This window comes from Capra hircus, chromosome 8 (assembly GCF_001704415.2).
Source record: "Capra hircus breed San Clemente chromosome 8, ASM170441v1, whole genome shotgun sequence".
NCBI lineage: Eukaryota > Metazoa > Chordata > Mammalia > Artiodactyla > Bovidae > Capra > Capra hircus.
This window is the reverse complement of record NC_030815.1, coordinates 105,206,665-105,219,447: the sequence shown is the minus strand read 5'-3', so window position 1 is coordinate 105,219,447 and position 12,783 is coordinate 105,206,665. Positions and strand designations below refer to the sequence as shown.

The following is a 12,783-nucleotide window of genomic DNA, read 5'->3' as shown; positions in this document are numbered from 1 at the left end:
TCCTAAAGGAAACCAACCCTGAATATCCATTGGAAGGACTGATGCTGAAGCGCCAACACCTTGGCCAGCTGATGCAATGAGCTGACTCATTGGAAAAGACCCTGATGCTGGGAAAGATTGAAGGCAAAAGGAGAAGAGGGCAACAGAGGATGAGATGGCTGGATAGTACCACGGACTCAATGGATATGAATTCAAACACGCTTTGGGAGATAGTGAAGGTCAGGGAAGCCTGGAGTGCTGTAGTCCATGGGATTGAAAGAGTCAGACACAACCTAGCGACTGAAGCACAACGGAGGTATGGTCAAGCGGCCATGTCCAGTGACCCTGCCCTTGTGATGGGCAAGCTTGAGGGGCAGAGAGGCGATCTGGAATGTCTGCAGGAAACGCCATGCACGGCTGGGCGCTTACCTGGGACGCTGCTGGTTGGCCGATGACGACCCAGCCTGGGCACTGCTGGTCTTGGTGGGACACTGTGGCATTGGATGCCCACTGGTCCAGGAACCCCTGGGGCGTGTAGACTCCACAGTCCTTGATGCTGGTTTTTTGTTCAAACTCCTCACATACCCCGTCACCATCATGGAAATAGCACCGGCTGGGTTCATCTGCGGGAGACAGACACAGAAGGGACAGAACAGATCAGTGTTTGTTCTTTGGCCCTGGCTGCCACCAGCAGTTATGGAATCAGATACACAGAATCATCAGCACAGTCAAGCCCACCACTGATGGTCACCACTGACTGTTACTCAGGCTGTGAGTCACTGATGGTCACCACTGACTGTTATTTGCAATGGAGCTCTTGCCATAGGAGGCAACTCTGGTGAATCTGGAGGACATTACACGAAGGAGAAACACCGTACGATTCCACTTACATGATGCATAGAAAGCAAACTCACAGAAGGAGAGAGTAGAATGGTGACTGCCAGGGCCTGGAAGGAGGGGGGGCTGAGATTTCAAATCCACTGTTCAAACGGTATAAAGCTTTGTTATGCAAGATGAATAAGTTTTAGCGATCTGAGGTACAATACTGTGACGATAGATTAAAAAAAGCTGTATGTACACTTACAAATTTAAGAGGGTAGATCTTGTATTTTGTGATTTTTACTACATAACATACACGCACATTAACAAAGACTTCCACCTTCATACCTCTCGTGAGCCCCACAGTACCTTTGTGAGAAAGATATTATTGGTTTAGTTTTCTACATTGGGAAACTGCAATCCTGCATGTCTTAAATAACTTGCCCAAAGTCATGAAATGTGTTCATGCCGGATCCTGATTTTAAACTCGGGCTTTCACTGTCCAAGTTCTAGGTACATTATCTGCCACCGCAGCACTTCGTAGTCTTAAACTGACTATTTTGACTATTTAACTGTAAATAGGATTACAGGCTGACATAGAGTGAACTGTTATATGAGAGCCTCTGGCATCAGCCCCAGGTCTGTAATTGAATTGCTCTGTTCCTTTAGACAAATCTCTTTCCCTCCTCTGGGCTCAGTCATCATTGAAGGGGGTGAAACTGCTGAAACTCCAGGAGCCCTTCCTGTCTAAGGTGCTATCTTCTAGATATTTGCTGGATATCTTAGGTATTTCAGTTAAAGGCCAAATGAGTTCTCGAGCTCCTATGTAACTCAAATCATAGCCAGGAGTTCTGCTTGGGACAGTTTAAAGCTGCAGCTGGCTGCAATGACTCTCAGTGAGCTGCAAGAACAGAACTCAAGGGAAACAGAGTTAGCTGGATGCCTTCTTTTTAAAAAATTTTTTTTAACTTTTAACTTTTATTGGGCTATAGTCAATCCAGTGGAAAAGACCCTGATGCTGGGAAAGATTGAGGGCAGGAGGAGAAGGGGATGACAGAGAATGAGGTAGTTGGATGGCATCACCGACTCAATGGATGTGAGTTTGAGCAAACTCTGGGAGATAGTGAAGGACAGGGAAGCCTGGCGCGCTGCAGTCCATAGGATCACAGAGTCAGACGTGACCTAACAACTGAACAACAACATAGCTGATTAACAATGTTGTGATAGTTTCAGGTGAACAGCTATACATATACATGTATAGCTGGATGCCTTCTAAGCAGGTAGGACCTATACAGTACATGCTTCCTGGTGTTTCAGAATAGAATAACACAAGGAGAAATCTGGAGGTAGCTGTCCAAAAGCGATCATCTTGCCAGGTACACCTTCCCAGTTCCTCTAGGAAAGCTAAGTACTCCCTCCTGCGTGGGTTCCTATTTTACAAAGATCCCCATCATAATCTGCCTGCAATTAGTCTGAATCTGCCTGCAACGCGGGACACCTGGGTTTGATCCCTGGGTTGGGAAGATCCCCTGGCGAAGGGAAAGGCTACCCACTCTAGTATTCTGGCCTTGAGAACTCCATAGACTTTAATAGTCCATGGGATCGCAAAAAGTTGGACACGACTGAGCGACTTTCACTTCACTCCACCGTCTTAACACTCATCCCGCTGTATTGCCGTCACATTTTCACGTAGCAGCTCCTTCAAACAGCACACTGGGAGAGTGGGAGAGAATGTTAGCATAAATCCTGCCCCGGCAAGAGGCACCTCTCCTGAGGAAATCTAGATATCACAGAGCTTACGGTCACCCTGAGAATGCCGCTTGGTCTAGGACATTCTTCCCTGGCTCACTCTGAAAGAATAGAGAGCGAAGCCTCATTTAAAACCAGGGTTTGCTTTCCACCCCTCGTACTCGGGAGGGGTGTGTGTGTGCGTGTTGCTCAGCTGTGTCTGACTCTTCCTTACTCCATAGATGGTGGCCTGCCAGTTTCCTCTGTCCATGGGATTTCTCAGGCAAGAATACTGGAATGGGCTGCTATTCCCTTCTCCGGGGGATCTTCCTAACCCAGGGATCGAACCCAGTTCTCCTGCACTGCAAGCAAATTCTTTGCTGTCTGAGCCACCAGGGAAACTCATATTAGGTATGTAACTTTGCACAATCAGCTTCACTTCTCACCCTCTGGCTTCCTATCTGTAGTACAGAAACCAGCAAGGACAACCTCTCAAGATAGCCATACAACTTTAATAAGAAATGGACATAAACACACAGTGTATATCTTAAAATAATGGTCAAGAGAAAAAAAATACTCTTCTCGTAAGGGTTTAATTTATTCCTAAGTGGCTGAATTGAGTCAGCTTGTAAAATCAGTATTCATTTGAAACACTTTCAAGAGGCATTCCTTCAAATGGAAAGAGCCTGGGTCAAATAGAACTAGGACTTGAATTTCTGTGATGCTGACTATCTGAAAAAAGGAATCACTGAATTCAGGGGCAGCAGAATTTTGAGCCCCTTCCAAGCTCCAAAATCCCTTGTTTATTTCCGCATACAGTTTACATAGTGAAATACTATCAAAAGAGCCAGGATAAATCAATGCATTATAATTCAATTATTTAAGGATGACTTTAAGCCAGCTGAGGACTCCAGTGACCAGTAGCATGCCTGGCAGTTCAAGTACAGAAAGAATACAGGCTCAGCACTTCTCAGTAGCTCCAACTTCTTGGTCAATGTGTCCAACTCACAAATAATAAAACTCACCCTGATCTGAGAGTAGCAAGTCATCCGTCCAGACTTTACTCCCAATAAAGGGAACTGCATAGGGCATAGGTTTGGGGCATCAGGCAAAGCCAGGTTCAAGACTCTTGAGAGTCCCTTGACAGCAAGGACATCAAACTAGTCAATCCTGAAGGAAATCAACTCTGAATATATTGGAAGAATTGATACTGAAGCTCCAATACTTTGGCCACCTGATGTGAAGAGCCTACTCACTGGAAAAGACCCTGATGCTAGGAAAAGATTGAAGGCAAGAGCAAAAGGAGGTGACAGAGGATGAGATGGTTGGATGGCATCTTCAGCTCAATAGACATGAGTCTGAGGAATCTCTGGGAGATAATGAAGGACAGGGAAACTTGGCGTGCTGCAGTCTATGGGGTCACAAAGAGTCGGACATGACTTTGCGATTGAACAACAACGAAGCTAGCTTCAAGTGCTAATCCTGCCATACACAAGTGCCATAGGGCTTAAATAATCTAAGCTCTCTGAACTTCAAAAAGAATAGATAATAATATCTATCCAGTGTTGTTGCAATGGTTTCATGTGATGAGGTGTACCATCCCAGACCCTTCCCCCATTTTATTGAATGGAAAAGTAAAAACTGTAGGAGCAAAGAGGCAAGGCATTTATTTGCCTCCAGACAACAGAGCCAGTTGGTGGAGGCCTAGAAGCAGGAGCCTGGACTCTCTATATCAAGCAGAGAGATCTTCCCCTGCACATCTCATCTACAGGATCATGAAGGCACACCCCCTTGAGCATAAGGTCATGAGGTTGTCTGACTCTTGGTACCACCTCCCTTCTTCTCAAATATGAAGACAAATAGGGTGAGATTATGATGGGAAGATTGCGTATGATCTGCTTTCTAGGGTACACTGATTTATTTCCTCAAAGAGACCGCACCGTGGCAGAAATTGGAGCTAGAGTTGAGTTCTTATGAAGGCTGGTTCCTTCCTGACTGTGTGGAAGACCTCAATCTGTCTGTCTGCTTAGAGCTAGTGTGTCCTGCAGGCTCTGGAGGAGAGGCAGAGGCAGACACAGGTAGGGCCATATGCACTTAGATAGGCAGCGGTTCCTAGCAGGATAGTAGATAGACAGATAGGCAGAGGGAGCCTTAAAAGGGAGAGAGGAAATGAGGCTAAAGCTGGGAGGAAGAGAGACTGAGAGATGGGGCAGAGGGAGGGACGGGGGAGGGAGGAGGGGAGAGAGAAAGGGACTTGTTTTCCCCCTCAAGATTCTGCTGACAAAGCTACTGAGAGTCCCTTTTTTTGAATAACATCCCTGCACTCTGCTATGCAGTTTCTCTTGCTACGAGCATCCCAGGGGCCCTTCAGCTGCGTCCGCCAGTCTTCATCTAGGGAATTCTCTCCCCCTCTCTACTCCCATGCCCCCAGTGCCGAAGAAAGCGGGGTGAGGGATGGAATACGAACGTGTGGGCCAGGAAAAACAAAGGCAACAAAACGATCAAACAGAACCCGCCTTCCTGCTTTCAGGACCCCAGTTTCCTCAGTGCTTCTTGAATGCTTTCTGCGGGGAGCTGAGCAGGTTGCAGGGAAAAAGAGTTTGAAGTCAATACCAAGGTCAAACGATCGCCCTGCCCCTCTGTCTTCTCCAGTAGTAGCTACGTGGCATTGGTGATAATATATCCCATCGGGAGGGGTATTCTGAACACAAATACTGGCTGAATGAATGAATGAATGAGGAAAATTCAGTACCCTCAATGCACAGATTCTTGTCCCAATATAGTTGAGGCTCTGTGCACTGTGAAGTGTTTCTTTCGACTGGGTCTCGGGGTGAAGGGATGGGAGCAGTGACTTGCTTACAGTGGAATTCCAGTGGGCAGTCTGATTACTGCATCTCACCCCATCTTCCCGTGACACCAGGCAACTCTCCACTTCAGATTCCCTTCCTTTCACGTAGTGACAGACTTAGGAATCTGCTCTAGCCAGCTAGGAGACTTGATGTAGCGGGGGAGACACAGCCAAGTCTCTCTTCCCTGGCTGAGTTTTCAGTTGACAGGGGTGAGCTCAGCTCCAGGAGCCCACAGATGGATGCTCTGTAAGTGGACAGACACAGCTGATGCTGCTTCTCACTGACTTAATTTTCAATTCCCATCAGTCTGGAGCATCAAGATGAACTCCCTTGCCTCTGTTCCCCTGAAGCATGTCTGAAGGACACTATTTAAGATAAGCAGGGACTGTCATACCTAATGGAAACCTTAACAAGCCAGGTCTCAGAGAAATGAGACAAATTTACTTTTAAGTATAAGCAAAGGCTGTTATCTGAACTATTGTTAAAAACTCTCATCCTTGAAGTCAGAAACCCTGGATTCAAGCTCCTTATCTGTCCCTGATTCCTGGGTGAACATGGGCTTGGTATTTCACCTCCCTGTGCCTCAGTTTCCCCATATGGAAAAGGAAAACAAGATTACCTTTCAGACTGCCTCGATAAAGTGCTGGGTATACTCAAACAGCATAATGGACACCAATGGAAAGTGATGCAAGTCTTAAAGGCACAGGGCTTATTCTTAACCATGATGATACTGGGGTGAGGCAGGGGTTGGAGAAGTCTTCTTAATTAGAAATTTGGTATCCAGTCACTAAGTCGTGTCCTACTCTTTTCGATCCCATGGACTGCAGCGTGCCAGGCTCCCCTGTCCTTCACTATCTCCCAGAGTTTGCTCAAATTTCTGAAATGTCTACTTTTTATTTACACAGCCCTAGATCCTAGGGCATCTTCAGGAATAGAAATGATTGAAGAGAGTGCATGGGCTATTTTCAATTTAAATAGCCAGAAACAGAGTCAACTAAAACAAACAAAAAAGGGTGGGGGAAGTAATAACCTAAGGAAAAAGAGAATAATTACTTAGACCAGAACTATTTCAATCCAGCTGGAGAATGTTAATTAACTTAGCTTGATTAGAAACTTTGGTAATTTATTAGATCAGTAGACTCCTTGAGATCCCCACAAAACTTACAGACTAGTGGTAAACACAAGGAAAGCACTTAAAGCATAAAACGTGATTGAAAAATGGCCTCTGATCATGGTGATCATGATGCTGATGATTCTGGAGCCGAAAGCAATTATTTCATTTTATGTATGGGAAAACCAAGGCTCATAAAGTTGAAGTCATTTTCTGAAGGCTTCAGGAAAAGTTTCTGGGAGACACAAGACTAGAACATTAGTTCTTAAACCCATAATACAATTCCTTTTCTACTGTACCATGCTACGTTATTATATCAAGTTTTCAGTATATAATTATGGCATCCAAAGGGTATCTTTATCCAAGTTCACTATCACTTTTGAGAATCTCTGGTTTCTGTATTCACAATAGCCCCTGGTACCGGCTTAGTAAGCCTGAAGCTATTGGGATTACTAAGTCAACAGTCCAATAAGGGAAAAAAAAAAACCAAAAAACAAAAACTACCTGCAGATGGAGAAATGAGAGTTACAAGCAATAGGAGACGGATGACAGATTTGACTTAGGCCTCAATGAAGACACAGGGATTTGAACGCACACCTTTTTTGGCGGCCTGCCTTCCAAATGATGGGTAGATTTACCCGTCTTTCTCCACTTCCCATGTCTGAAGATGGGTCAACTTTTGAGAAATTAGCATCTGTTTCTATTCCCAGCTGAGGAAACAGGATTGGCATCAGGATATTCTCTGTCAGTCCAATGATAACTATTTTTTTCAGAAAAAATATTATTTTCTTTTTTAAGTTCAGCTGTTTGTTTAGGGATGGGTCCAACCACAACAAGCTTCATGCCACATAACAGTTCATCCAAACAACAACAAAAAGAGACCAAAAAATGCACAATCTTTGTGTCCAAATAATATCTTCTTGGAATGGAGGAAATTGGATGGAGTAATTAACCCCCAAAGGTTTATAAAGGGGAAGCTTGAGATGGTCTGGTGGGCTATCCTGGCAAATGTTTCCTCTGGAACAGAAATATCTGGACTTTACATTGCCTATATTTTAAAGACTTCAAGTCAAACCCACATCGCTGACCTCACTTCATTCTATTCAAACGTAGGTTTTTTCTTAACTTCCACCACCAGATCAGCCTGTTCGGAGTACAAAAGTCAGGGTGGTGAAGGGCTTCTAAAGAACCATGAACCCGCTAACAAGCTTCAGATGCCGATTAGGTCTACTGAATCTGAGGAGCTTAAGTGGGTTTCTGGTTCCTTTCAGGGTTGGCCATCTGCCAAAGTAGGCCAGAAATCCCTTTCTGCGTTTCCCTGTGACAGCCAGGCACCACTGAGCCAATCTCAAGCGCTAGCAGGAGAAGAGTGAATCTGGGTGGGGTCTCCAATGATCACTCCGCCTCCACGGTCACAGAGAGCATCCTCCAGGGAACCACTCACCACTTACGACCCTCTCACCGTGGCTTCGGGTCCTCCTCACTCCAACACCTTCTCACAAAGCAGCCTACAGTGATTCATCTAGAATGTAAAGCTGGTCCAGTTTGAAATTCTCAATTGACTCCTGCAAAATCTGAGCCTCCCCATCTAGTGCTCAAGCCCTTTTGTCATCCAGCTCCAACCTCCCCATCTGCTCTTATTTCCAACCTCACCTCTACTCTAAAAGCATAGAGCTCCTCTCCAGAACGCACACCTCAGAGCTGCCCACTCCCATCTTATCTCCTTAGCATGAAAGGCTAGTCCCTGCCTACAAGTCTCCTGTCAAGGTCTAATCCTAATATCTTCAGCTCCATGCAGCCTCATCTGTCACGCTTCCGCATCACTGCTGTCCAGCAAAGACTATTTCACTCTGTTCCCTGAGTTATGATTCTCTCTTTCCAAACCAGCAAAGCAGGATATTGCCTAGGCAAATTTTTAATTAAAAGAGTAAGCAATGTACATAAAAAAAAAATTTTTTTTAAATAACCTCCCCCACTTTTGGTCACATTTCCCTTCCCATGATTCATAATGAAATTGACCTAGGACTATCTAAACTTGCATTTTCCACTTTCTCTCCGACAATTCACTCTTCAGTTCTCTCCCATCTAGCTTCCGAACTCACCTCGCTCACACACACACACACACACACACACACACACAGAAAACGGTCTTGTCAAGATCACCACTGACTCAATGATGCCAAAACCAACTACAATATCCAACAGTCCTGAAACATGAAGAAGTCATGCATTCCTTCCTTCCCAAAGCATTTCCCCTGGATTCCATGACAACATGCATCCTAGTCCCCCTCTAGCTGTCAGACCTTCCCACACAGACTCATCTGCTACCTCTGCTTCCCTCTGCTAAATGCTGCCAGTTTTCAGGGCAAGGTCTTGGGCTCCCTTTTCCTATCTGTCTACATTGTCTCATCTAGTCCCAATATTTAAATAAAAACGTAAAGGACTGACGCACCAATGACTCAAACATCTCTTTAGATATGACCTCTGAGTCCCAGCCCCCTGCAATGACATCTCTACTTAAATACCTATTTAAAGTCATCAGTAAATCAACATGTCTAAAACACAAGTAATGGCTTCTTCCCGAATTTCTTTTTTTCCCATCTTAGTAAATGATAACATTGCCCGACAATGGCCAAACTAAAAATCTTCTGAGTCATCTCTCCTGTTATTTCTTTTCCGTCCACCCTCTAATACCACATACAGTTCATGAACACATCCTGTAGATTCTTTCGTCTCAGGATATTCCAAAAAGATCCACTGCTGTCCAATCACCAACACCCTTAATCCAAGCCACCATCACTGTGGCATCACTTATTTATTTAACCAGTTTCTCTCCCGTGTCTGCTTCCCAGACTTCCCCCCTCTGGTGCACAGCTAGAGGGCTCTTCCAACAACGTAAGCCACATCAGGCCACTCTCCACAAACACTTCAGGAGCTTCCCATGTCACACCGAACAAAATGCAAAGACTGCCTCCCAGCAAGGCACCACTTCATCTAACCATTTTCCACTATTATCCTTCTTGTTTATTAGCTTCCATTCATCAACCCCCCATCCATCCATTAATCCAGATATTCATCCATTCCTCCATCCTGATATATATCCATCCATTCAGATATTCATCCATCTATCCATCCATATATCCAATCATTCAACAAGTACCTGTTCCTTCAATAAGCCAAACTTTCTAGTGTTCAGAAAACTCAAACTTGCTATTTCCTTTACCTGGAATACTTTTTCCCACCGTGGCTTTTCCTAGGAGGGGAAGTTTCTTTTCATTACTTAGGGCTCAGTTCACACACTACTTCCTCTAATAACACCTCTGCCTTCTTACAGTAAGTTCACATCTTATTCCTCCATCCCCATTAGAACGTAGCACACAACCTTATTTCTTCACAGCATTAGTCACTATCTAAAAATAAAGTATATTTATTATTGTTCCCCTTCTTCTAGATAACATAAGTTTCTTGGAAGACTGACTCAACATGTGCCTCTTTCTGTAGGATCAAGAAAACCACCTCCCTATATTACATAATTGATATTTAAGGACAAATGAATGAATGAGTGAGTGACTATGTATCGCTCTTGGATTGTGAGATATTTCTGGGCTGGTCCCAGTCACACTTCTTTTTGCACCTCTAATTCTCAGAACAATGCCAGTCTCTGAGCAGGTACTCAGTAAATTATGAATTAACAACGTTTTTTAGAGTTTCAGAATCTCTGTTACTGACTGTAATGAAGAAGTCTCAAACCTGATTTGAATCTATTCTGCAGACTGTACCATAGAATGATTTTTTAAATGAAAATGTTAATTAGAGTGGTATCATATTATGAATCAAGCACATATTAAGGGGCAAAATCCAATTCTATCTAAATCATCCCATATTATTTTTTTCCCATGAGACTTCCTGCCTCACCATCTGTCCTATACATTGTTTTATTTTCTTTCTTGACTGAATCTGCAAAGAAATGGAATATCTGGATAGAAAAGGTGGTGCCTACTAAGCTGAAATTTAATAAAGAGATTTGATGGGCTTATGAATTGGAACTTGAAGATACATTTACATCAGTTTGAATTTACTATAGTTTTCTAAAATGGCCTAAAGAAGATTGTAATCAAAGATAGTGATCCTAATAAATGACAATACATCCCACAGAGAAAGCTGTTCAAAGCCCTGAATGATTTTCAGCTGAGTCTCTTTTGGGTTTCAATGCTATCTCATAAATGAAAGACGGGGTAAAATTTAGCACTGCAGTGAGTGACACAGTGACCATGAAATAGGACAGACATTCTAAGCACAGACGGAAGAAGGGTAATACCCAGGACCTGAAGGCCTTTAAAAGTATGAACAGGAAATAACAAAATGAGATTTGTTTTGGATGATATAAGCTAATAATAAATGCATAAAACCAATCTGAAGCATTCATATGCAGAGAGTCTGAAAAAAAAAAAAGGTAACAGAAAAGAAAGATGATAAAAGATAGCAAAGTACAAGCAAAAGAGACACAGATATAAAGAACAGACTTTTGGGCTCTGTGGGAGAAGGCGAGGGTGGGATGATTTGAGAGAATAGCAGTGAAACATATATATTACCATATGTGAAATAGATCACCAGTCCAAGTTCGATGCATGAAACAGGGCACTGAAAGCTGGTGCCCTGGGACAATCCAGAGGGATGGGATGGGGAGGGAGGTGAGAGGGGGATTCGGGATGGGGGCCACATGTACACCCGTGGCTGATTCATGTCAATGTATGGCAAAAGCCACTGTAATATTGCAAAGTAATTAGCCTCCAGTTAAAATAAAAAAGTTAATTTTTAAAACATGAATAAAATTAAAAACAGGGAGAGCAGTAAAAACAACAACAAAAAGATAGCAAAGTACAAATGAAGTGTCAGGGGTTTCAATGTGATCCCATCAGTCCAAACAAAAGTGGGGGCGCAGGGGGGAAAGAGGAGAGGAAGGGAGAAAGGGAGAGAGAGAAGAAAGAAAAAAAAAAAAAAGAAAGAGGGCACTTCCTCATGATCAGCTTACTGGTCAAGAGAACTGATATCTAAAATCAGTTCAGTCGCTCAGTCCTGTCTGACTCTTTGCGACCCCGTGGACTGCAGCACGCCAGGCCTCCCTGTCCATCAGCAACTCCCAGAGCTTGCTCAAACTCATGCCCATTGAGTCGGTGATGCCATCCAACCATCTCATCCTCTGTCCCCTTCTCCTCCTGCCTTCACTCTTTCCCAGCATCAGGGTCTTTTCCATAGAGTCAGTTCTTAGCATCAGGTGGCCAAAGTCCTGGAGTTTCTGACGTCCACTAATGTACCCATGACTTTGACCATGGCAACCCTTTCAGGGCTGCAGTTTCCCTTTGAGTGAAAAAGAGTTAAATCCGTTTTATGATTCCCTTCAGCTAAGTCACTCTAAAAATGTATTTGATTTTTTTTAACTTTCTTTTAATTATTAAATCCACTCTTCAGTCTGAAGATGGGGAAGTATGTTCAGCAAAACTAAAACTAAGAAGAGTGCAGAAGAACTCTCCAGAGAACATGGAAGAAAATGTATAACAAAAAGTATACGGAAGAGGAACCGGAAACCAAAATTTGAAGCTCAGCTTTGTCACCAGATTATTTGGTACAGGGCAACGTACATCATCATTGTGGGTTCCATTCTTTTTGTTTATTAAAAAATGACAATATTACTTTTTCTACCCATTACAGAAAGTGGTTGTAATGATCAAATAGTGTTATGGAAAATACTCAAGCATGGTATTGTTTCTACATTTTATCAGCACAGGTACAATCTAGAACTCATCTCCCAAAGTATTACATGGCTTTTCCAGTTCATCACGTCAGTCCCCCCTCCACCATCACCTGCCTAATGAGGACTTCCCTAATCATGCTAACTTCACTCCAGTTTCTCCACTCCACTGGTCTATTTTATTTTCTACATAACATTGCATTGCTTCTTCAAAGTTTAGTAATGACCATTGCATTCTCTCTAAAACAAAATGGCTATTCCATGAGACCAGAAACAAACACTATTTTGCCCACTACTGCATTCCAATTTCAGAATACAGAAGACAGGTATGAACTGTTGGCTGAATGAATGAATTAAGGTTTAACACTGCAAAAGTCTTTTGAAATTAACGCGTCTACATGCTTTGTTTTGCAAATACAGCAACTGAGCTTCAGAAAGTTTAAGTAACTCTCCTTGAATGCTGCACAGTTCATTGTTACAGGCCAAGAGTTCTGACTGGCTAACTAAGGTTCATTATATAACTATTGGGAATATGCAATATCAAACAG

At 43.3% G+C, this 12,783-nt stretch overlaps 1 protein-coding gene across 1 annotated transcript in view; it reads right to left on the bottom strand.

Annotated features, from left to right (window-relative positions):
- Positions 1 to 12,783, bottom strand: part of PAPPA (pappalysin 1) — a 259,119-nt gene that overhangs the window by 108,005 nt on the left and 138,331 nt on the right. The window contains exon 10 of the mRNA XM_018052683.1: positions 409 to 602. Within this exon, the coding sequence (XP_017908172.1) occupies positions 409 to 602 (194 nt within the window). The remainder of the gene's footprint in view (positions 1 to 408; positions 603 to 12,783) is intronic.